At 34.2% G+C, this 26,283-nt stretch overlaps 4 protein-coding genes across 5 annotated transcripts in view; 1 reads left to right on the top strand and 3 right to left on the bottom strand.

Annotated features, from left to right (window-relative positions):
• The window catches only part of LOC143920396 (uncharacterized), a 443,610-nt gene that overhangs the window by 289,715 nt on the left and 127,612 nt on the right, over positions 1-26,283 (top strand). The window lies entirely within an intron of this gene.
• On the bottom strand, positions 60-14,594 carry LOC143920401 (uncharacterized). 2 transcript variants are annotated; one of them, XM_077443287.1, is made up of 3 exons: positions 14,192-14,594; positions 13,454-13,526; positions 60-737 (listed from the first exon to the last, which is right to left on the bottom strand). In XM_077443287.1, the coding sequence occupies exons 2-3, from the start codon at positions 13,502-13,504 to the stop codon at positions 621-623; spliced, it is 168 nt and encodes a 55-aa protein (XP_077299413.1). In that variant the 5' UTR covers positions 13,505-13,526; positions 14,192-14,594; the 3' UTR covers positions 60-620. The 2 variants fall into 2 exon arrangements, with proteins under 2 accessions (XP_077299413.1, XP_077299411.1); XM_077443285.1 differs by having other exon boundaries at positions 13,852-14,467.
• Positions 15,318-16,543, bottom strand: LOC143919771 (MIT domain-containing protein 1-like). Its single transcript, XM_077442289.1, has 4 exons — positions 16,230-16,543; positions 15,920-16,158; positions 15,628-15,842; positions 15,318-15,542 (listed from the first exon to the last, which is right to left on the bottom strand). The coding sequence occupies exons 1-4, from the start codon at positions 16,354-16,356 to the stop codon at positions 15,380-15,382; spliced, it is 744 nt and encodes a 247-aa protein (XP_077298415.1). The 5' UTR covers positions 16,357-16,543; the 3' UTR covers positions 15,318-15,379.
• On the bottom strand, positions 17,900-20,691 carry Polr3C (RNA polymerase III subunit C). Its single transcript, XM_077442207.1, has 10 exons — positions 20,436-20,691; positions 19,945-20,199; positions 19,540-19,753; positions 19,382-19,477; positions 18,968-19,132; positions 18,738-18,891; positions 18,549-18,669; positions 18,391-18,465; positions 18,148-18,315; positions 17,900-18,067 (listed from the first exon to the last, which is right to left on the bottom strand). Exons 1-10 carry the CDS (start codon positions 20,580-20,582, stop codon positions 17,927-17,929), a joined length of 1,536 nt encoding a protein of 511 aa, XP_077298333.1. The 5' UTR covers positions 20,583-20,691; the 3' UTR covers positions 17,900-17,926.

Raw genomic sequence — 26,283 nt, 5'->3', positions numbered from 1 at the left:
TCATACGGAATATACCTTATTATATAACAACGCACTTTAATAGTAAATTTTTTCCCTACTCATACATATATATATATAACGATAGGTTGAGTACCGAATTAAAGAAGAAAAAAATATATCTATACTACGAATTATTCAACAGGACTACTTTCACATCATTTTTCATCGTAACGATAACGTTAAATTTGCCAAACACTTATTCCTATTACACATTACAAAATTCCAATATAATATCACGTCCATATCGTTACTATTACGATGAAAAATGATGTGAAAATATACGCTACATGACGAAAAAAGATTTATATATAATACAACACACAAAAGCTATCCACGCATAATCCAAATCCAAATCATAATCAGTCACTCAATCACTCTTTGTACGATATAAATCGAAGTACATTATTTGACGATGTTTATTATTCTCCGCATAGAAAGATTTGCCGGTCTTAAAAACGAGGAAATTTTCGTTTAAAAGTTGATGAAACTAGATTGCTGGCCGTGCCGGGTCTATTTGCTGTTTTTCTAAGACGGGTTCTTCATTACGGCTATTAATCCATTTTTCTCTGGTTGTGTCGTCACTTCTTCGTTCCCCGCTTGCTATGTCCGACTAGGTAAGTTTAGAACAATCTCCTCTGCTTCTCCAGCATCTGCTTGAGGCTGAACGAGGAGAGTGTGATGCCGGCGGCAGCCAAGGCAGCAGCTGACCTGAACACAGCCCTGTCAGGAGACCGGTGCTGAAACAAATAAAGCAAATTCAATTTCAAATGATTCAGAGGAACACAAAATAAAACCTAGTAACTAGTAACGAAGCTTCCTACCGATCTACCCCTTGGATACTAAACAACGGTATATAGTTGTTTATGAAAATGGCGAGAATTGTTTATGACGTTTTCTATTATAGAGGTCAGGAGCCGCCGTGCAATTAAATGCTATAGTTGGTTTGCTGTAGGAAGACAATAACAGTAATGTCTACATTTCTTCAAATATAAACATTACCGCGATTGACCACTGCTAAACCTATGTCAATACAAGTAAAATATATCACCGAAAACACTCCAGGGGGTGAATTTTGGCCTAGCATATATCAGGTAATCAGATAATTAGGTAAACGTTAGGTAAAAACCTCTTGAATGCTAAATAAATGATATACCGTTGTTTATGAAAATGGCGAGAATTGCTAACGATCGTTGTTGACGTTTTTTGTATTATAGAGGTCAGGAGCCACTGTGTAATTAAATGCTATAGTTGGTCCGCTGTAGGAAAAACTATTTCACTGAATGCGACCGAGTGCCACTATCGCCGCTAAGTGCATTCGGGGGTCTCTCATTGTTTAGCCGACTTGCACTTAGCCCGGAGATAATCCTCGAAAAAAATTATAACGGCGGCTCATTTTAGCATACTCTACAATATAATTTGCAATGTTTGACCATAGATGTCGTCTACAAAAATGTAAAAAGTATATAAAGGTTATGAATTATGTGTAATGTGATGTTTCTTGATCTGTATAGTACACTCGTCGATTTGGAAGCAATCCGTTACACGAGTGTACATGATAAATTGAGTAAATTTAATAAATAAATAATGCATTTTATTCCAAAATATTTTGAAATGTTAGCATTTCTCGCTAGGATTTTGAAAAACAACATAGCAGCAAAGGGTTAAAGCACGTACATATCAAAATCTTCCGTATTGACAACACGTTTCTTCCTGTCATTGAATGTGTCATGTCACTTCTTCGATCAATCTGGGTAAATACAGGTATTTGAACTTGCAAAGCATGTAATTTACATCTATTTAAATAGCAAAGGATGAGCGTATTGGATTTGAAACACGTTGTTACTATTTTTACACGCAAGGCCTTGTCTTTTGAAGGTGAACGTCGTAACGCGGGAAAGCCCAGGAAGTGCAGTTTGTAGCGACGAAGCGAACACATGTCGATATAAACTTGAACTTCCGGTCTGGTCCGTGAGAATTTTTCACGATTTTCAAACGAAATTTCCTCGCAGGAAATAATTCACATTCAAAATGGCGGAACGAGTCACATTCATACTAGATTTCCTCGGGCCTTGTTTCAATGTCAATGGCGGTCAACGAATCCGACAGTCGAAACGATCAAGTCGCAATAACGATGACAGCATAGATATAGTGGATCTTTACAACTTCCGGTTTGCTCAATTACTTTGTATAGATTCGGTGATTATTCCGCAAAAAGCGATCTCGCGCACGTCACTGAAATCATGATCACAGATCATCTGGCACCCAAAAACTCCATCAATGGACCGACCATGAGTCGATCGACCTGGAGTCGCATATATAGGCTCAGTGGTTGTGTTTATGTTTAACACCAAGATATTATTGGGTTCGATCCCGGGCTATTCTTTAATATACTGCTGGTTAGACTTAGATGTCTGTGAGTCCAAAGTTGATCGTTTATTATCAGAGTTTGCCAATTTTATCTGATCTTTGTTGAAACGGTTCCCTAAAATTGCCAAAAAATCATCCTACCTGCTGTCACAAACATAGAAGTAGAATGCATAGAATCTGCTACAAAATTTGCTACAAAAATTCTGCGCGGCAGAGTTTTTTCATTGTTTGCTAAACTTCGTCTCTCTTCTGACTTTCCGTCTCTCTCTTCGATGGCTCGCTTTTAGACGATACTTTTGTTAACAATGACCATTCTATGCATTCTACTTCTATGGTCACAAATCTTCTGTATTAATGTATGTACAATTTGTAAAAAAATATCTACTAGTCTAAAAATCCATAGATGTCTCAATGGATTAATTAATTAATTATTAATTTCGTGTGCTTCAGCTTCTCGAAATACAGTGATTTATGTAATATAAATGCTGCATTGTTTGTAATTAATTGTCCAGGAAGGCGCATTGGGGTCTTCCTGTCAAGCCTTCCTGGTATATATCATACATATATCCATGTAAAAAATAAAATATCTAAGGTCTGGCCACCAGCACCGGTTCAGGAATTTAACCCATGACCTCTCAGTTGACACCATTATTCGCTAACCACTGATCTATGTTTCTAGTCATCAGCTTCAATGGTCGAAATTCAGCGCGGAAACAAGTCGGAAGCTGTGATTTTTTAAATATACATTTGTGTGGAATCTGGTCGTTAGGAGACACAAAAGTGCGGTAGAGTAAAAAAATGAGACTCGTTACGCAGTTTAAAACATTGTTTATTACTCGGCGGAGCGCCGCAACTGTCTTAACTGTCATTATATGCTACCAACCTCATAATTTATTCTACTCATGCATGCCAACTTCATCATTCATACATGCACAAGTTAAAAAACTAAATCCCACACATATATTGAGTTGACTTCATCTCTACATTCGACGAACTTCCCGAGCGTGTAGTTGGTCGGGCGCGTCTCGGAGTGGGCATCTACACACTCGACGAACATCTACTTGTTGTCTCGACACAGTACAGTTCAGGGAAATAAGTATTGTTTGTATTTGATCGAGTAGATATTGTCTGAGAAGCAATATACTACGAATCGTGTATATTGCTTCTATTACACTATTTTGGGTGTGTGTAGAGGGGACTGACCCAGAACTTTGTCATTAGACCAGAAGATTCATAACTTCTAATCAATAATGAGCTGTTTAAATGGGTCTTTAATTTGCATCCACAACTGATATTTCTGGCTTTGCTGTAGGGCATGTTAGAGTCTTACTGATCATTTTGCGTGTATTTTAATGAGTAAAATACGCATTTGTGTACGATTTATGGAAATGTTTGCACTTTTAGTGTTTTTTTTTCATTTACGCACTGTTTTGGAGATAAGTAATGCGGAAGATTTCATTGATAAGTCCGATTACTACGTAGGCATAGATAAAAAATACGTTCACCTCTGAATATGGAAAATTGGCTTAGTTAAAACAACCTAAATCGAGGTACATATGCACTTAACAGTATATTATGAGATAAGGCACATACAAAACTACGTAGTTCTATTTATCAATACAACGAGCACGGTAATAAAAATTGATGCTGATAAAAAAAATAGTACAATTTTACAATATTCATAAATTAGCATTTGCAGAACGGTTGCCAAGTCATAAAAATTTTCATGCAAAACAAGGATCCATTAGCATTAAAAATACTTTTTACGACGAGTTGAAATTTTCCATCGCAGTAGAAACTGAATAAGTACATAAAAAAATCCATTGCATGTCGAATTAAAAAAAAGACTTATTTTTAAAAAACGAGGTGACGAAAGAGATGCATAAACATAATGAAAGTTTAAGAACAAAGAGTGTGTACTTAAGCTTTAGCAAGTCCGAAGAAACCTTGTAACCAATTAACGCACTAAAACGAAAGTAAAGGTAAACAAAAAGATAAAATACTGGGTAGTACGAAATGGTTCAATTTATCCAAAAGAAATCAATTCAATATACTGGAAGGAGTTGTCTAAATGTTTTTCCAATTAATTTTTAGTCCCACGTCCACATACATACATACATATGTAAGTATGCTTCAGTTCATCTGCTCAACACTTGTTTGGCCTTCACATTCACATTCTCCTGGGTACCAAATTCGATTACTGTGCTCGCCTAATCTGAGTCAGTTTCCTTAGTAGTAAAAATATATAAAGCAGATTAGATTTATTCCCCTACCTACGTACTTAAGGCACAGAGACATAAAATCGTACTGCACGGCATGCCTAGGTAGACTCCCGCTGTAAATGGGCGTGTCTTATGTCAATGTTAAAGGTCTATTCATATTAGCAACTGCACATTCACAGCATATAAAGTATTATTTGGTAAATATATCACCGAACTCCAGGGGGTGAGTTTTGGCCTGGATAGTCATAGCATAGACCAGGCGTGCAGGGTTTTTACGTGCAAAACTATCTAAAAAAAAAAAAACGCACGTGCCACGTACCACTCTGTATATGTGCCCTTAAGTAAAACCTTATCACCCAATGACTCTCATTGACCTAACCACTTGAGCGTATACACATCCGCCACCAAGACCACGTTCCTTACTCAGATGCTCCTCTTTCGATTCTCTGACTTTCTAGGAATAGATGTAACGTCTGGACATGTCAAAATCTGTCCGAACGTGACAATACAATAGCAGATGAACGGTTGATTCGCCAACTTTGGCTTTTCATTTTAGATCCTGAATTCGTCTCGGCGCAACAATATACATATATATTACTTCTTCAACGATTATATCATACCCGAAGAATTACTTGCACTATTTATTTATTTATATTCAATCAACTATGCACACTCGTCTTACAGATCGCTTCAAAGCGACGAGTGTACAATAGAGATCAAGAAATATCAATTATAAATACATGATTATAATGTATTTTTAAATTAAACGCGACATATATGGTCAACATTGTAAGCATTACATATACAAGGCAAATACGGTAAAAATCCACAGAGATATCTATGGAGAAATTTGCAGCAGCGAAAATTTACAATCTAGCAAAAAATCGAGATGCTGAATAACTCAAATTTTGCGAGAGGGATAGGAGAGGGATGCCAATTTGCAGGAACCTTTTCAATGAAAATCAGATAAATTGGTCAACTCTGATAGGAAACGATCGACCTGAAGTCACAAACCATGATCTGGCCAACAACGGGACTCGAGTGGGAATCGAACCCGTGACACTGCGAAAAGCATTATCTGCTAACCACTATCCAAGCACTTTTCGAAAGCATTGTCTGCTAACCACTATCCATGTCCATGCTACTGGTTAAAATATACATATCTGCTAATTGGTGAATAGGAAATACATTTTGAGGTCCCAAATTGGTGGGTTCAAATCTATTTATGTATGGAAAAAAATACTGGAGAATTTAGAAGTAGCCTTCAACTCGACCGTGGCAATTTATTTTCGTATTTTGCGCGTCGAGACGCTATGACAACAAAGTGTCATAAAAAACTCTTGACAGTGAAAAGTTCGCTTCTTCATTTTTTGCCACTTGAGATTTAATTATATAATGGTCGATTAGAGAATGGCCGTGATTCGTTGGAATTCGTAACGGCGACACTAACGCCGTTATTTTTGGCTACGTTTCGAGGCGCCGATTCACGAGTGGGACGTCTAGACGAAAATAGACCAGAGGCAGGAGAGAGTGAAGAGTTTGTTTTGGGAGACTGTTTACAAAATAAGCCAGTGGAAAGTATGCGAGCGTCGCAGTAGTCCTCCGCCATTTATTACTCATCAGCACACTGTTGTGAATTGTATGTAGTGGTTACTAGAAGTAAACAGTCCTATTAGTGTAATTTGAACCGAGCAAATACTTCTAAACGAGTCAGCACGATAGTCCAGTGGATCATGGGTTATGCTACGCCAGTAGTGATGAACACCAGTATGATACTTAAAAGGATCAGCAGAAAGGTATGCTTTGAAAATGCTAAAGAGGCAGTATCAGTTGGCAAAACAATGGTACCCAAAAGAATGTATAAAACAAGGTCTTTATATTCGATATTGTTCTTTACGCTTTTGTTTATAGTATTGTACTTGGTATTCTTCTACAAGTGGGTCTGTCTTAGATCATCCGAGGAACTGCTTCATACAGTCTTTTTATTTGCAGTTCAATGTCTTTATTTGTCTTAAGACTGGGTGTCATTGCACTGACAGGTAGTTGTGCCAAGATAGGAAGGAGTTAAATAACTTTTTATTCATTGAAAAAGTTCTGGATATCGATTTGATCGTTGAAGTAAAGACCGACCAATCAGTAGAGCAGCTGCTCACATATGCTTCAAAGTTTTTAACCGATTATGGTACAATATTGAGATTTTTCTTGTAGAAATTTTCTTTTTTTGAACTCAATTTGAACATTGAGTGCTCACCAATCAATAAACTAGCAGAATTCCGATTAATTGTACAACATTACTTTATCGAACGAAGATAAAGCAAAAAAAAAAAGTATTTCAACAACTTCAACGAGCAGTAAAGTAGGCCAAAAGAAGAAGAAAGCATTTTCTTTGAAGACGAGACGACAAATCGAACTAATTTGAATCGAATCCAAACCCATCTAAACCAGACAAATCTCAACATCTGAGGATTTTGAACCACATAATAATGCGAATGCTATTTTGGACAAACGCAAGTACATACTATACAAAGTCACGAGGTCGCCGTGTACAATAAATAGTTTCAGTTGCCAAAATTTTGCGAAAACACAACACTTATAGATTTGCGAAGCGAAAAAACACAAAAAAAAGGCGGAAAACATCAGTTGAAACACATCATTTGGAAGATTCGCCACAGTTAAAAATAGCATACGTATTTATTGCAAACGCGCATGGTTCCAACACCAATGGACCATTCAATTGAGATTGGACACGCAATAAACGATCCATTCCGAACTTTAGACCGTCATACTTTTGTCCCGATTAATAAACACGATTTGCGATTCAAAGTTGACTCGTGTTGACGAACGTGGAAGACTTCAAAACAATCCAATTAGGTTGAATGAGGGGATGACATGCAACGTGCACTTCCAAGTTCGCAGATAGTTTTGGGTCGATACTTTTATGTAAATATTTATCTAAGCGCCGGCACGAGCCAACAACCGGTATATTCCAGTGCATGTGTGTATTTATTATAAAACGAAAATGTGTGAATTAGACGCTTTAAAATCAATATGCAGTAATAATTTGTACCATGGTCTTGCGTAATGCGCAGGTGTCTCGTGAGACTTTTTGGCACTGCAGTCTAGCGTTCAGGTTTCGATTTTATCATAGTAGAAGAGTTAATTGAACGGGAACTGGCTACTTACCAAGATTTGTACTTTTACGAATTTACGATTTACTAGTGTTCTGCCTGTTGATATTTCAACGGGTGTGTTTGGAAAGGAATTGATCATTGAAGTATAATGTATAGAATAGTCATTCCTAACAAAAGTATCGCTTAAAAGCGAGCCATCGAAGAGAGAGACGGAAAGTCAGAAGAGAGACAAAAGAGTGAGGAAAAAAAATTCGTGGAAGTGATCGTCCCTTACAACAACTGGACAAAACAGCTGACATCTCCGGGCACACGGATTTTTTGTGGCAACATTTTTAGGGGCTGAGAGCAATTCTATGCATACTACTTCAATGTAGATAAAGTAATAATTAGAGGTCGGAATCTGAAGGGGCCGGAAACGTGCCGCCTATTGTTCCATTGTTGTAAATCCTTTACAAATCCTTTATTACATACAGCGAACAATGATGCAGCGCACACAACACAAATTTGTGCTCTACTAATACGAAATTTTTCCTCACAGTTTTACCGGTTTAAAAGTCACCACATATCCAATTAACCCTTTTAAACGAAATCAAAAAATAGTGTGGCCAGAACACTATCCCAATTCCGGGCCCCTTCAGATTCCGGGCTCTAGACTAATAATAACTGTTTTTCAATGAGTGAGGCTGGTCCGGACATCTAGCACGTGCACATACAGATGTTCGGACTTTGTCGAACTAATACTACCACACAATTTCACTAGTAGAGCCTATTTCAAAGAGATCCTACTGCTACAGAGCTTAACAAACAACTGAGAAAAACAGCCGAAATCTCCGTCTGCACGGAGTTTTTGTAGCAACATTTTTGGAAGCTGAGAGCGCTTCTACCCATTGTACTTCAATGGAATTGATACATCAGAGCATCGTAACCTGTGCACCGCGGTAATATGTGTTGCCCGAACAGCACTTCGGCCTAATGCGTGCGAGTGAGATCGCGAGTGTTTTGTCCCTATGCATATACGGAATAACTAGCGACTGCCGATGAAGTACATACAGTCCCATACCAGAATATTACGCCACCCCTCTCGAGATGCGTTTGGGTAAATTTGTCACGGTCGTAAATAACTCATTATGGGAGCTTTTGGCCTCATTTTTTTTGTGATCTTATCCTTAAATGCAACTCTATTCACTAGCAAAAAATATCGGTGGATTATCCCTCAAAAGGTCTTCAAAAACAAAAGAAAGATGTTTGAAATCGGTTTGCGTCTGAATTTTGTTCAATATTGACGTGCGTTTCCGTTAAAATCATTCATTATTTTGTGAAAAGCACTATGTTTTTTTCTCTTTTACTGCAACTTTATCATATTTCTAAGGTAAGTTGGTATTTAATATCTCGAAATTTTACTTTGTTTTATGATTTAAATTGCTTGTAAAACTTTTATTGGATTTTTTTAGATGGGTAGAAAATCAGATCTTTCTAAAGAAAAAATTGCAAGCATTACATCATTATTAAATACAGGAAAGTTTTCTCAAAACAAAATCGCGACAATGGAGGGTGTTAGTAGGGCGTCTATTAGAAAAATAAAACAAAATCTGGAGACTGATTGCGACCCCACACTGAAGCGGCGAGCTAATAGTGGTACTAAAAAAAAATTTGGCCCTCGTGTGGATCGAAAAATCGCCAGGCTTGTTCCCAAGAATCGATTTATTACAAAAAAAAATATTCAACAACAATTAAAGGACGAAAACGTGAAATATCTACGTCAACAGTACGACTTCGTTTGGTCACATATTAATCACAAATTAATGATTTTGTAAATTTAGTCTAATTTCATAATAATTTTTTTTCATATTAAATTACCAGTTTCCAATCATTCAGAGAGAAGTGTTGATGCTGTCTGGCCCAATTTAAACGAGATTTTCGCATTATTTTGGTCAAAATTGGCTTCTTTGCAGGTACCCGTACTTTCAATCCAGCTTGGACCAAACGACGTCGTATTGTTGACGTAGATATTTGACGTTTTCGTCCTTTAATTGTTGTTGAATATTTTTTTTTTGTAATAAATCGATTCTTGGGAACAAGCCTGGCGATTTTTCGATCCACACGAGGGCCAAATTTTTTTTTAGTACCACTATTAGCTCGCCGCTTCAGTGTGGGGTCGCAATCAGTCTCCAGATTTTGTTTTATTTTTCTAATAGACGCCCTACTAACACCCTCCATTGTCGCGATTTTGTTTTGAGAAAACTTTCCTGTATTTAATAATGATGTAATGCTTGCAATTTTTTCTTTAGAAAGATCTGATTTTCTACCCATCTAAAAAAATCCAATAAAAGTTTTACAAGCAATTTAAATCATAAAACAAAGTAAAATTTCGAGATATTAAATACCAACTTACCTTAGAAATATGATAAAGTTGCAGTAAAAGAGAAAAAAACATAGTGCTTTTCACAAAATAATGAATGATTTTAACGGAAACGCACGTCAATATTGAACAAAATTCAGACGCAAACCGATTTCAAACATCTTTCTTTTGTTTTTGAAGACCTTTTGAGGGATAATCCACCGATATTTTTTGCTAGTGAATAGAGTTGCATTTAAGGATAAGATCACAAAAAAAATGAGGCCAAAAGCTCCCATAATGAGTTATTTACGACCGTGACAAATTTACCCAAACGCATCTCGAGAGGGGTGGCGTAATATTCTGGTATGGGACTGTATGTACATATGTACGTAGCTGACAAACTCTACGAGTCGTAAACAATGTGTGCCGCGAATATCCAGAGGTTACGATGCTCTGTGATACATGACCCACGCTCGAGGCTTATGTCGCTAGCGGTTTCAGAATACACAGCACTTGCGGTGGATTAGCATCGCATAATTAATAGTACCAACTAATAAATTAATAACTTAAATCGGTTCAACTACATAAAGTTGAGCTGAGTGCTTCCGCTAATTATACATATATATGTATATAAAATGGAAGTAGAGGCTCCCATTCTCAATTATGTTTATTTATTATCAAATTCGGAATGTTTTTTATGCACCATCGTATCAGTAAGATCAAAATGTAGGATCTAGTTGTCAGGAGACACGGGCGGTGGTGTGAAATAAGACTGGGTGGTTTAATTGCATTGTTAATTGCAATCCTTAGTGTTAGCCATTGTGGCAAAATTATTCTATACATAAGTAATATTATAATAATTATTTCATAGAACAATACTCGTCTTTACGAATCGCTCCAAAACGACGAGTATACAGATACAATACAATCAATATACATAATATACAGCCAGCAGCATAGCTCGGTCGTTTAGCTTCTGCCTAGCACCGAGAGGCGCCGGGTTCGATCCCATGAGCTAACCTCGATTGAAAAGAATTTTTCTGAGTATATCTGTAGTGCTGCTGGTCAGACTTGGATATTTGTGACTCAAAGTCGATCGTTTCCTATCAGAGTTTGCCAATTTCTCTGATTTCATTGTTGAAACGGTCCCGATTAAATTGGCTAAAACCCTTCCTACCTACTATGTCACCACTATTTGAGTATGATTAATGTACAATAAAATATATGCACAATTCATAGATGTCTCGTTAATTTGCGAGTTTTCATTGTCTCGTAATTCAACGACTTAATAAAAATGCTGCATTGTTTGTAATTGGCCAGGAAGGCGCATTGGGGTTTACCTGTAAGGCTTTCCTGGTATATATGTATGTATGTAAAAATAAAATAAGCATTTTATACAATGCGAATTCATACAAACATTCACAGTGACATCTATGGAGGAATTTTTGCAGCATTTTATAATCACATTGGCGAACCTCAAGACGCTGAATAACTTGAGATTAACAGGAAATGCCAATTATACAGGAACCGTTTCAATGAAAATCAGAAAAATTGGCCAACTCTGATAAGAAACAATCGACTTGGAGTCACAAACCAAAATCTGGCCAGCAGCGGGACTCTAGTGGGACTCGAACCCGTGACAACTCTGCTCGAAAGCATAATATATTAATTTTTTATCGCAATCCAAATATTACTGTATCATGTTCGCTCATTCAAAACCTCGAAAACAAGAGTATAATATTCGGCACATTCATATTTCAAATTGGAAAAAACACACAGGTAGTATTACAAAGTAAAGAGATTATCAGAGAAAGTAGCACATTAGAATGAACATTGAACGTCATATTCACAGACTCAAATTGCAACCGATGCAATTACAATCGATATCAGACTTGACAAATGTCAAAAGTCGATTCGATTGACGAACCGATCAAAGTTCACATGTAAAAACGTTAGAACTAAACTGTAGAGAAGTTCAAGGCTGCATTTTTCAGACGCCAGACACTATAAAGATAAGATTGTATCAACGAATTCAATACCCCGAAACATCTTTCGTGAATTTTATGCGATGATTACAATGCCTATTGTGACATCATAAGATTTCATTGATTTCATCGAGTTACTTGCAACAGAACCAGTCAAACCACAAGATGCAAGGTTGTCCTGTTCCGAAATATGCAAAAAACGTATCTCCGAAGGAGACGCTTGGACCGAAATAAAAATATATATATATATATATATATATATATATATATATATATATATATATATATATATATATATATATATATACATATATGTAGTCAACAATGAATTATTCAGTTGTAAGCACTTATCGTATCGAGGTATGCGAGATTCGGGTGCGAAAACCCGGTTTTTTCCAGTTTTATATCGAAAAGTGTGTACGAATAGAGAAGCCGGTACTAATTAAAGTGTCAACTGATAAAAACCACAACAGATGCGATTTTTTTTTCGTCGAACGTACTCACAAAGATACGTACATATGTATATTTGAACAAGTGAATTGATAATCGGGTCGATTCAATGGAAAATTTTCAGTTTGATCTCAATTTTGTATCGGCGTTAGCAATGTTTGATAGGATTTCCCCGTCTTATGTGTATGTTTCATACTTTTTCGACGAAGATAATGAGGTCAGTTCAAGAGATGTGGAGCAGACGTAAATAATATATAATACTTTCAGACGATACATTAACCCAGAAAATGAAACGATAAATGAATAATGCCTGACACGTAATTGTAAATTATGAGATTTTTATATATAAACAAAGTGCGGCTATTATTAGAGCTTTTCATATTTGAATATTAATATTGAATTATTTTTCATGATTATTTTTATATTTTATACAATTAGAACAGATTATGTTAAGTATTTATAGACAAGTAAAAAAGTTACATACAATGAAAATATATGCATGATAATTAAAAAAAAAATGAGATTGCAAGAAAATGTGTGTTTTGAATATTTTGACCTCAAGTAGGTAATATATTATAAATGAAAAAATATTTTGAAATCATATATGTATGAGTGGCAAAAATTTAACAACTACCTTTGTTGTGTAGAACAAATTGATAATTGATAAAACCTTATAAGTTATACATTGAGTTGAAGCGTTGAAACAGTTCTCACAATAGAAACACTAAACCAAAGTTTCAATGTACATATTATATTATCTTTATTTTGACACTTTCGATTTATATGTTGACAAATATAACATCGATAAGCTTTCGATTGTTAATCTTTCATCGTGTTTGATTTCACTATTTAAGTAACGAATTTACTGTCATATCAATATTATATAATAAATAATCAGTGTTGATTTTGTAACAATACTACACGCTCGAGATTAGTTTAAATAAAATATTAAATCGTTACCTGTGTGTATGTCAGCCTGAGTGCGAGAAGAGCAACTTGTGAGGTCTTCATTGCAACTCGGGGATGCAACTTCCTATCAAAGAAAACATAATTGTTAAAACTCGACGCAGTATGATCGATTTCGAACCATTATTTGTAATGACTGTTCTAGATTATTGTAAAAAAGCTTAATTCATATAATTAATGAATATTTTTGATCAGATTTTTATTAACTTAAATTAAAAGAAAAATAAATTACAATAGAGAATTTGAGGTTACAATAGAAATGTCATCTGTCAAAAAAAAAAAAGAAATTTATTTTGCATTCATTTGTTTTTGGTCGAAAGTCAAACAAACACGATTAGATGAATGCAATCGATTAATGAATTTTGATTTATTTTATTAAAAAAAAAAATTACAATGTATAAAAACGAAGAAAAAAATGCGATGGGGCACAGGGGTCGGAGCGCTACCACTAGGGCTCAGCTCTATGAAACGTTTCTGTAGACGAGCGATCGGTTCAAAAGTGCGGTCACCACTGAGGTATGAACTCACATCTCACAGCTCACGGCCGCACTCTTTACATAACCTGCCGCGCTCATATGTGTATGAGAAACGTAACGACCAACATGAGGGAATTTTTGTCGGATTTACATATATAATTCAAGAATAATACGATTAGGGGTCAAGGGCGAGGCATATGTTGGTGGCGGTGTGAAGGGAAAAATCTGGAAAGGGGGAGAACAATTCGACACTCACCTGACGGAAGGACGGCTTAAGAAAGTGCGCCGCCAAGCGGTTGACAGTGCAACTATTATTTTATTATGAAGCCCACACACGCTACGATTATTGTAGGCTGTTATGTCAAGTTTTTTACTATCGATTGTGTGTCGAATATTAATTATTCCAGTTTATTTTCAAGGCTGTGGAGTCGAAGTCCGAGTTGGAGTCGTTTCCAATTCCGATTTTGCATTTAGTTTAAGTGACCATTTGTACTGATTTTACCAGTACAGTACTGTTTTTTAGGTGTCTGTCTTTTTAAGTAGTGGTTTAATGGGTAATTGGACTATTCGTCACATTGGGGTGGTCACAAAGACAATTTTTGCCATGAAAATCGCGAATACACAATATTTGGCACTCAAGTTCTCGTTACTATGATAGTTATCGTTAGAATGATGGACTTTTCGGCTGCCAGATGTTCCGTTATAGAGATTTTAGTGACTTTGTGAAGAGTAATTTGTGACCAGTAATCACCGAACCGGCTTAATGATACTTGTTTTATATATTTTTTTTAAATAATTATTTTGTATTGTGATAGTAAGGCAACAAATTAAATGGCCAGTATTTTAATTATCATCCCTGCTAAGGAATATGTGACTCATAACATGATGTATGCAGATCTGAGACGCAATGTTTCTATTTTTGTCCTTTTCTTGTGTTTAGGTCAAAAAGAGGAAAGGTCGTTATTTGATAAATCCGTTACGCCAAATGCGTATATTTTATAAAAGTTTAATTAGAATAATGAGGCTATTTATATGCCAGGGATATTCACATACATACATACCTGAAAATGGTCTGACACAAAGCTACATACATTTTTCAAATCGGAGTCAGTGGGAAGTTGTCAGAATCAGAAAAGTGTTTAGTTTTAACTCCATAGCCCTGTTTATTTCTATGAAAGTCGTTTCATTTTTAAAAAATATAGACAGTTTGAGTGATGATTTGTATATTGAAGTTGTAACGTGTACGTGAAACTTTATTAAAATAAACTATTATTTTTTTTAATAATAAAATCCCGATCAAGGAACATCTTTGTTTTTTACGGAATAATCCGTTTACCATTTGAACGTCATCTTCTCTTAAATGTATTAAAAAACAACACTTAATATTATATAAAACATTTTATTAAAAAATAAATAGTACACACAGTATATGCACAAAGCGTAATTATGAAGATATTTGCTTGACATCTTTGTTGTGAAAAATATCAACTGTCGTTTGGTGACATGGACGGAATTCCAAATCGTAAATGCCCAAAGTGAACTTATTTTCCGGTGGCTTGTACATATCTAAACCTCGTCCTATTTTGATAACCCATCCGCTACTTAGTCTGCAAATAGACAATACAGGAATTATATAATGCAAGAAAAAATCTTCATACTATACATATGTATATACCACAAAAATAGACATACGTAATTTGTCTATCGTGTAAAGTCGGCGAAAAGTTAACGAACAATCCGATATTTCGCTTTCTTAAATCAGCCGTCAATAAATCGAACCACTTCTCTTGTTCCTGTGACGAAGAACGGTCATCGCCATTAGTTTCGTGAGACGTCACTAAATATACTTCTTTCAAATTTTCGCAAGATTTCACTAAGAGCTCACAAAGACGGAGAAAATTCTGACACTAAAAAATCATTCAAAAGGTTTGTTGTACTGAATATTTTAAAATGATCGAACAGTGTAATCGTGTATGATAAACACCTGATGAAAGCTTCGTATATAGGGGTCTTCGATCGTTACATGATTTACTTCATTGTCTAAAAATCTGCCAAACAGTGTCTTATAACTGTGTCCGACCGAATTGGCCTCTATGTGCAATTGTTCGTGAAATGTTCCAGCTTCTTTTTGGTCTGCTACCATTTTTTTTAAGCATTCAGCTCGCTTCATGAATTCTTCTATTTTACTTCGTAGATAAACCTTTTTAGAAGAATCGACCTCGACTGAAAGTGAAGGCAAATTATGAAATACAAACATGTATAACAATTTCTATAGAAACCGATAGAAAATTTACCTTTTATTTTATCTACCAATATTTGAAGTCCTTCTTGATAGCATACGAGCGCTTCAGTGTATCTTTTGCTATTATCAAGTACAACACCTCGTTTTAAAATACTGCCTGCTGCGTTTTCGACACTCATTGTTACCTAAATTAATAAGGCACTTTATACAAAAATTACGAATTACGGGTTTAAGACCATCGATTGCCTATAATGATCTAAAATAATCGAATTTAAGGCAACGTAAACACGTTTGAGGTTATACACAACGTCAATGTCAAAGTGACGTTTTCAGTGCTGCCAGTGCTGATTAATATAATGAATATATAAAAAATGGCCACAAAAGCGATTTATTCTTCCTGTTTCAATTCCTTTTCGAAACCAATGGAAATCAACGGGCGCAACACTAGTATATTATATAAATATATGACTAATTCTATATATTATATAAATATATGACTTGCACTAGTCATTGTTGTTCAAATCGAAGAATTTATCACTACATAATAAGTAAATGAACCCTTAAGTTAGTTCTAAGTTGAACTTGCTTAAAAATGATCTGTTATAATGTAAAAAAGTGACCAGAGTGGAAAATTGTGCGAGCTTTAAAGATCAACTTTATCACCGGCGGTTGCCCCACTACTGATCGATGAGCAATTTGTACCGAAATAATAAGTAATTCATAAATCTTCATCATGCCCACCTACCAGCGGGTGATCGTCATCGCACCGAATGTTAAAAAGTCAAAAATGTTCGTTTATCATGCATACATATGAAAAACGGTTAGTATACATATCAGTGGCGTGCGGTAAAAGTCTCTCTCCCCCCGTCGTACATCCTCATTTAATTTGCGCGAGCAGGATACAACAGGAACAAGAGGAACAGGGTTTTCCTCCCGTATTCTGCGCGCGCACATTAATCAAGGCTGTATGACAAAAAGAGAGATAATTTCACCGCATGCCACTCATATATATTATATATACATAGTACCGTTTACCATGCACCCTTTTTTTTGATCTTTCGACTTAAGATCTTTCGATTTTCGATCTTTGCGTTTTCGGGCGTTTCGCTTTCGGTCCCGTGAGGTACACCCCTTACCAGCATATTACGAACATTCAACGTATGGCTTATGCGTATGTTTTGACCGTTTCCCGATTTATGGAAACTGGGGTGAGTTTTTAAGACGATATTTATTTATGTTCGGTATACAAGTATTATTGTATGTACGGCAAGGAAGTAGTTGCTCGACTCCGAAGGAGTAGGCTGGGTGAATTCCAGGCTGGCGTCTGGGGCTAGTGCGCTATAGTTTATATCCTGGTCGATTGTGCAATGTAACTGTGTGATGAGATCATGTTTTCAGGGATTCCCGAGGGCTTGCGATCATTTATATGGAGCGAATCAAATTGTGTAGGCGAAGATATTGAAGATATAGTAGACTTGGGCTAGCGATCGGGGCACTTTTGTTTTTACAATCTTATTTAGTCTCTTGCTTTGAATACTGATGGAATGGTATATTATTATTTACAGTTGCCCTAAAGAGTAGCCAAAGTCCTTATTCGTTTTCTAAAAAACAAAACATTGTCCTGGTGTCAAATTCAGTTCTTCTTCAAAAGGATTTTGATTTGTTCATAACCTCAAACCAATTTTTTTTTTTAATATATCGAGCATATTTAAAATACAAATATAAAAATACTTTCAACCTCATTATATTTTATTTACTTTTATAAATAAAGTACATTTCAAGTATAAACATAGTATCACACAGATGAATCTCAGCCACGCTAAGTTTCTTGATTGTCGACGTAATCCTTTCGAGGGCCAACTTTTCTGGAGGCGTCACAGTCTCTTCAATCTAAAACAATTACAATATAATCATCAGCCACATCAACATTAACATTCTATAAAGCCAAAAGAAATATAATAAACATTCACATCTTGTATGTTTTCTTCGGGTTCGCCTCGAAGTCTCATATTATGAACGATAGTATCAACTCTTTGTTGTTTATCGATCATCCATTTATTTAACGATCGTTCGTGTTCTCTTCTGCTAATGAGGTTATATAAAGCTTTATATACTGTTTCCAACATCATATTAGCAACCTAAAATATTATATATAAATAAATATAAATTTCTCCAAGCATTGAGCATATATTTTAACGTTGAATAAAACATACATGATTAATTTCAATATAATATAAATAATAAGCCTTCGATGGTCCAGAATTTGTCGAAGATTGCTTACGAAGAGCCTGTAAGTAATATGAAATGTCTATTTAACTTATAGTCATTGTAAAATTAATACATTAGAATGATGATTAAATAAATAAAGCACCTGCACTTCTATAAAATGTTCTTCTAATAACCTATATGTCAATTGTTTTGATTCTTTTGCAGGCAACATTGCATTTTTTTGAATGTCTTCTTCTTCAATATACTTTTTTGCTTTAACTAGCCTGAAATGGACAAATATATACATTATTAATCTATACAAAAATTACACCAAAGCTCATCTCATAATTACCTAAATATTCTAGCTGCTTTTGTACCCAATCTCTCTTGAACGGTAGAATAGATTAAGTCCCAAACGAGAAGCTCAATTGCATAACCCATTTTCAAAATAAACTGTCCCCCACTGGCATTCCCGCTGCTTGTTACAACACCGCTACAACTCTCCTCTGTAATCAGTATTAATAACCGATTATTTATATATTACATCTCTCTGTTAATTAAACATTATGAAATTTTACATACCCATAACTTTAAGGTATTGATCTAAATATTGGGTTAATAGTGGTTTATCTGATACTTTCTTACAACAGTCTTTTAATTCGACAAATGGTATAGGATTTGAAGTCGGAGCCCATGGATCAGTGCGCAAATACATAAGTTGAAGTAATTGCCTCATAAGTTCACCTCCTAAAATGTATAAGTATGTACTGTATTAACTCAGAAAATAATTATTTTATTTGTATATTAATTCATTTTGTTTGTTGATTTTATTAAAATAGAGCGGAACCTATTGTTATAAATTTTTGTACGTATATCTGTGGACAACTTTATCAAACAATGCTGTCTTCCAGATAAATATTGTTAAATAAAACTTATATCTGTCAATATTAAAGATATTACTACACTCATCTATCAAGTCAATATTAAAGATATTACCACATTCATCTATCGATCTTGTCATTGCCGTCACCAATAAGTCATCTCTAAAATCTTGATGCAATCTATCAAAGTTAACTCTCCAGTAAGAATTGTCTGTAATTTAAAATTAATAATTTAGTTTCAATTCAAAATATGCTATATTTTATGCGTGCTACCTTTGATTACTATAGATTCGTCTCCGTTGATTTTAAGAGTGAGTGCTCGTATGTCAATTTCAGGCAAAACCTGTGCAAATGCTTCTGAAGTTTCTAAAACTGGCACTGGAGAATCTTCCGTCTCTGTAGAAGGTACCGGAGCGCGTTGAATGTATCCGGCCGTAATTAAAGATATAATATTATCTCTTATGGATATAACTGACATACTTTTGTCCTGCAATTTTCAATAGTAATTATTCGATCATTTCTATTATTGAGTACAGGTCTGTTACCGATAGTTGGCGCGTTCTCATACTCACGCACATGCACGCTATGCATGTTATACATATATTCACAGACACAAGTGCATTTGTTCGCGCCAACTCTCGGTAACAGACCTATAAGTGCAGTTGATTTACAACATACTTTATCGTCTCGGGTTTTATTCATGATATTCAAAATTATTTTTGACGGCGTTACTGAGCCCTGTTGAAGTATTTCTTCCAAGACCATCTCGGCTTCTTCTCCATATCTATTTTTTATTAGTAAAATATATTTCGGATATCGTAAAAGGCATAGAACATTCTCTTTGTGCAAACTGTACTCTGCTACTACTCCATTTTTTGATGGTACAAATGTTATTAGTCCGTATTTTATCAAAGCACAAAGAGATTTTTTAATCTGAAAAAAATTTATAAAACACATGTAATTATTCCCCTTTTTGTTTAATTTGGCCGTTGAAGATCGTGTTATGACCACTTGAAATGTCACATGGAAGTAAGATATGTTATTGATGTTTTTACGTACATATGTCATGAGTTGTGTGTTATTGAAACACAACTGAATACAAATTTTCTAGATATAATAATAAATATAAATATCATCAATTGATGAAATGTACGTGAAAGTAAACCGACCTGTTTTTTGGTTAGATTTGTCGTCATTGCAATAAGTGGTATAGTTTTTGACCCAAATCTAAATAAATCACTTCCGACTTTCTGGACGATTTCACCGAAGTGCTCCAGGAGTATGTGGGAGACCAAGCCTCCCAATTGGATAGACATGTTGATGAAATACTGCGCAGCGGCCTAACCTAGCAACGTCAAAACCTCGCATGACAGTTCCAGGTGGCCGTAATTTTCTACCATACACTAATCAGAGCTACCACACTACGCAATGACTATAAATGCCAAATTAAACTGGGGAAAATACTATTCGTTCACCATTTGAATTCAAGTTATTCAATAACAATATAAAAATATACTGCAATTGGGAAAAAAAATATTGAAAAAACCCCATAAGAGAATTGCGCTTATAACATATTCTTCCTTCTCTTATTTAACCGTCCGGAGTAGTGATCGGGAACTCTTTTTGAACAAAGAGCCAAACAGGAAAAAATTCTGAGACATCTAGCATTAAGAATTATTTGAATAAATTAATTACTTCTAAATTGCATATTGAAATATATTGGCAAATGATATTGGAATTTTATTTCTGCAAAAATTGAAATATGTACTACATATTTTCCCAATCATAAAAATTGATTTTTTCTGATATTTATGACTTTTAAAATGCATCACATATGAAATATGACAAGTGATTAAACTACGGTTGAAAATCTAGATATAGATTTGAAGACCGTTTTATATTTTCAATGTTACCTTAAGAAAAGGCAATATTAAGAGCCACACTAGATGACACTGATTTTGCAATTAGTTTATGTCTTTGATGTAGTTTAAGTGGCCAATAACCATTGTCAGGTTAACATTGTAGTATTTCCTAAACATGAGGGCGAAAACACACATAGAGGCACGCGGCACGAGCTTTTTTAAAATACTTTTTAGCATGCAAACAAAACCCAAGCATGCCTAGCCATCCCTGAGGCACGCAGTCCCAAAAATCACCCCCTGGAGTGTTTTCGGTGATATTTTACCTTTGTATTGATATAGGCTTGTCGTTGATTAATAACGGCTAATCCCATATTTGAATAAATGTAGGAGAAACTTGTCGAAATAATAAGATCTTACGAATTAACAATGAACGCCCTTTCTTGACTGGACGCCATGAAGATGTGCCGTGCCATTCATTTGAATGTTTCGCCTTTACTATAACATAGTTGGATTTTCAATACATGAAGATTCACACATAAATAAAAGACAAGTTTAATTGTATTATTAATTATATATTTTCCAGAAATAGCGCATAAAATTATATAATACAAAGAAATTAATGATTACAAATAGAAACAGAATGTAGGTTACTCGTAACTATACATATTTTATTTATTTATTATAATATAAGATGATATGCTAAAATTAACAGAAAGAGGAAAACGAATAATAATTAACAAAAAAAAAAATACTATCCGAATAAAAATATAATTTATACTTTCCACAATAATTAATAATAATATGATAACTGATGTATGTACACATCTTACAGATACTGCAAAGAATAATAATGTCATGAGTAAAACGAACATGAATGTCTAAGATATTATGATTTTAAAGCTATATTCCCGAGAATTTTGTATAATATAATTTATACGCAATAAATTATAACTAAACATTGTTTGTTTTCCACAATTAAACACAGGACATCCAAGAGATAACACATGAACATGACACAACTGAAATTCTGAAAACTGTACTGGAAAGGTGTAGTATTGCACGTCCGCAGAAATAAAACATTAATATAACACAATATACAGAGTATTTTAAACATATTACTTTTTACAATTTGTTCGATATATATATATATATGTATATGTATAGTCGGTGATAAAAATAATAACGCAAAAAAGCGATGCATTGTAAATGTTTAAACGATTCAAAACAAACTCACGACGAATTCTAACAACACATTCGCATCCGATAACACAAGTAGAAGCTACACACATGCATACAATCCCTAATACGTATAAGTTCCGCTTATGGCAAAATTTGCGGTTTTTTTTTAATTCGGGCATCGATGTTGGTACTCGTGAACACTGATATGAACATGAAGATTTTTTTAATCAATTTTTAAACACAAACATCACGCGAAAGACAGATTGCATTTATATAATTTACTTTACGGGCAACGAATGGATGGTAACATCATTTAAGCACATGTATTTTTGCATATTCTAATAATACAATATAAAAATGAGTGTCTCTCGAGATTAAGTACGTTCCAAAAAAAAAAAAAAAATTCAACAGGGCTTAAGCTGTCAGCCAGTGTACGGTTATTTTTTAAAGTTAAATCTTGCGCCTCAAAGGTAATTCTGTTCGCTACTAATTTATAGTATTAGCTTGGAGTTATTGTTGTTTTAGATTGATTTGCCGATAACTATACACTGGCCGACAATTGTGGCGCATTATAATTAGTTAACTATTTCCCTTTTGAGTATGGCCGTCAATTTTGTCTTTTGTTGGACAGCCTGAGTTCGAAATAATAATGATTAAAATGACTCGCCGCAATTATTATCATAGTAATTAAGTGGCTTATTTGAGAGACACTTCATTAAAGATTGGAAATATGTACTAAAGAATTACCGTAACGTGTAATTGAACGCTATATTGCTTACGAAAGTTGTTCTACAGTTGATTTCATGTATAATGACACTATGGAGCTTTTCAACGATTGGTGAATTAGCAAAATTTGGCAATTTTTCTTTGAAAAGTTGTCTATGAGGAAACGTATTATAGCAGACCGTGTTATAGGAGGAATAGATCAATATTATTTAGGTTTTTTCCCCCAAAGCTAACCTCCATAGTCTTTCAATGAATGAAATGGCGTAAAGCAATAGTCTTTTATACAGTTTTTATTACAGTCGTTTTAACAGTTGTAAAGTTACAATCAATTTGTCAAAAATTACTATGCGAATGAATTCATTTGTGTTCATTATTATCATCAAAACCAAACATCTCGACTAAAATTAAATTCCATTTTATCTACACATACAATCGTTAAATACACAGCGAAATGAAATATAAAATACTGAATCAAAATACATTTTTTTAGTCATAAAAATAAAATCATACGAGTTCACCTTTAAAAATAAAATTTAATACACTTTTTAAGGAAATCGTTTGCACAGTGATATCTAAAATTTTGAATAATAATGATGATAAAATTAAATACCCATCTATATATAATCTATCATATATGCGTATATATGTATATATATAATTGATTACTTAAATTATTCAGGCAAATAAATCTTATCACACACCGTGAACTAACATAATAATACGTAATTATAATATTTATACAATTGTATTTTTCATCTTTTTTTAATGGAGTGAACAAGCCCATTCTCGTCCTGTCGAAAAAAAATCATAGAAAATATAAAATCACTCTTTCAATTACAAATTTGCAACCCACGAGCCAAAATAATACAATGCAAAACATAAAACCTCAAATATAAAATACTTATATACACATTTGTTTGAATCGAACGGACGAAAGCCTTGCAAATTTATCATTTTAAGAACCGACTATTGAGCTGAGTGCGTGACGAAGTTTACGTCAAAGCCATTATATATATATGTATATGTACAAACGCCCGCAGATTGCAAAATATAATCAAAGATTTAAAATAGACATTTTCTATTTATTACACATTATCATTATTATTACATGTTTTCTGATGATGAAGATGGGTTTTATGCGCGAGCTGACAGAATGCATATATTGTATTTACAATAATAAATATAAATTTATGTCTATTATGTAAAATTTGTGTAAATCATAGAATATATATTCAATGATGTAAACGAGGAATATTTTGATATATATATATATATATATATATATATATATATATATATATATATATATATATATATATATATATATATATATATATATGTATATAATATAAAAGATTTATCTATTATATTTGAAAAACCACTCTGATTATGAACATAATTTTTTTTTAAATTTATTATGCATACAATATATATTGTTATATAATATAATAAAAATGTACATAATTAATGATCGCTAATAAAAAGTGAATACTTTTTCGTAATTTATTTAAATAGGAAGAATTTCTTTCGATTGTTTGTTTATTTATTGCAAATGCGATATATACGTTTGCCTAAGACGAAAAATAATATTGAAAGAGTGAAATACTGTTGACGTCGTCGTCGCAATCATCCGCGGAATGATTTCTACAATAATTTTCACCCGGCGAATCCAATTCATTAAAAACCACCGGAACCGAAACGACTATTCAATCCAATCGCACGCATATTTACTCGATAATAATATATATATATAATTATTAGTTATTTTTTCAATCGATATACGACACGAATAAAAATTTTTGACAGTCATTACATAGTTTATATAAATAGAAATGCATTACAGTTAAGATGAATAATATATATATGTGTAAAATAAAACATTGAGTATACATCAATATCGATTATCATATACACGCTTATTACGCAATTTATTTAATATGTATTGGCAAAATTCGAAATCATACATGTATAATAAAGCTACGTTTACACTGACGGCATTTATTTTTAAGGCATTTGGAGAATATGGCAAGTTTTTTACTGACATTCGAAATTCCAACGGAGCTAGACAACATAGTAGAGGGTTCCAGATTTCAAACGATTCTGCAGATATGTCATAAAAGCAACAAATGCAGAAAAACTTTGCCGGTTTAATACATAATTGGTATTTGGTGATAAACGCCATTTGAAATTCCAGTCGGGCTCATGGATCGGCATACACGGCTTTACACGCCCTATGATTGAAAGAGATGGATTCGTTAAAGCAACACCATCAAACTATTCATCAGCTCAATGCAGCTAACTACTTATATAGAGCGTTGGATGTCACTATTTATATCACAAAATGCAGTAATACAGCCAATATATGAATAGGTTGGCATTTGATGATCAAAAGTGTGCAATATAGATATGCTTTCACCAGTAAGTACCGATACTTGAAATTCCAGTGGAGCTAACTGCTTACATAGAGCGTTGGGTGTCACTTTTTATATCACAAAATGCAGAAAAATGGCAGTAATACAGCCAATATATGAATAAGTTGGCATTTGATGATCAAAAGTGTGCAATATAGATATGATTTCACCAGTAAGTACCGATACTTGAAATTCCAGTGGAGCTAACTGCTTACATAGAGCATTGGGTGTCACTTTTTATATCACAAAAAACAGAAAGAGGGCCGTAATACAGCCAATAAACGAATAGGTTGGTATTTCACGATCAAAAGTGTGAAATATAAGTACAGTTTCACTGGCAAGCACCGATACTTGAAATTCCAGTGGAGATAACTGCTTACATGGAGCGTTGGATGTCACTTTTAATATCACAAAATACAGAAAGAGGGCAGTAATACAGCCAATATATGAATAAGTTGGTATTGTTTGATCAAAAGTGTGCAATATATAATATATACAAATTCACTGGTAAGTGCCGAAATTTGAAATTCCAGTAGAAACTACTGATCGGCATACGCGGGAAAGCTTTTAATTGCTTCAGACGCGCTACGATAGAACGAGATGGATTCATTAAAGCATCATTATCCAACTATTTATCGGCTCAATGCGGCTAAATAGAGTGCCGAATGTCAGTTATGAAATCACTAAATGCTAAAAAACGGCAGTACAGAAATAACTTAGTACTTATTTGATGATCAAAAGTGTGAATATAGATATGGTCTCATTGGTAAGTACCATAATTTGAAATTCCAGTTGAGCTTACGGTATAATTACTCGACACACACTACAAGTGATTCGCT

This window comes from Arctopsyche grandis, chromosome 12 (assembly GCF_051622035.1).
Source record: "Arctopsyche grandis isolate Sample6627 chromosome 12, ASM5162203v2, whole genome shotgun sequence".
Taxonomy (NCBI): domain Eukaryota; kingdom Metazoa; phylum Arthropoda; class Insecta; order Trichoptera; family Hydropsychidae; genus Arctopsyche; species Arctopsyche grandis.
This window is presented reverse-complemented; position numbering and strand designations above follow the sequence as displayed.

Coding starts and splice junctions, on each gene's coding strand:
- LOC143920401 (XM_077443287.1), bottom strand. CDS start 13,504: ATGAAGACCTCACAAGTTGCTCTTCTCGCACTCAGGCTGACATACACA. Junction 738..13,453: donor TCAGGCTGACATACACACAG/GTAACGATTTAA, acceptor TATTTGTTTCAG/CACCGGTCTCCTGACAGGGC.
- Polr3C (XM_077442207.1), bottom strand. CDS start 20,582: ATGTCTATCCAATTGGGAGGCTTGGTCTCCCACATACTCCTGGAGCAC. Junction 19,133..19,381: donor AAGATCGATAGATGAATGTG/GTAATATCTTTA, acceptor TATACATTTTAG/GAGGTGAACTTATGAGGCAA. Junction 18,466..18,548: donor AACATTTTATAGAAGTGCAG/GTGCTTTATTTA, acceptor TATTACTTACAG/GCTCTTCGTAAGCAATCTTC.
- LOC143919771 (XM_077442289.1), bottom strand. CDS start 16,356: ATGAGTGTCGAAAACGCAGCAGGCAGTATTTTAAAACGAGGTGTTGTA. Junction 16,159..16,229: donor ATTGGTAGATAAAATAAAAG/GTAAATTTTCTA, acceptor CTTCACTTTCAG/TCGAGGTCGATTCTTCTAAA. Junction 15,843..15,919: donor ATATACGAAGCTTTCATCAG/GTGTTTATCATA, acceptor ATGATTTTTTAG/TGTCAGAATTTTCTCCGTCT.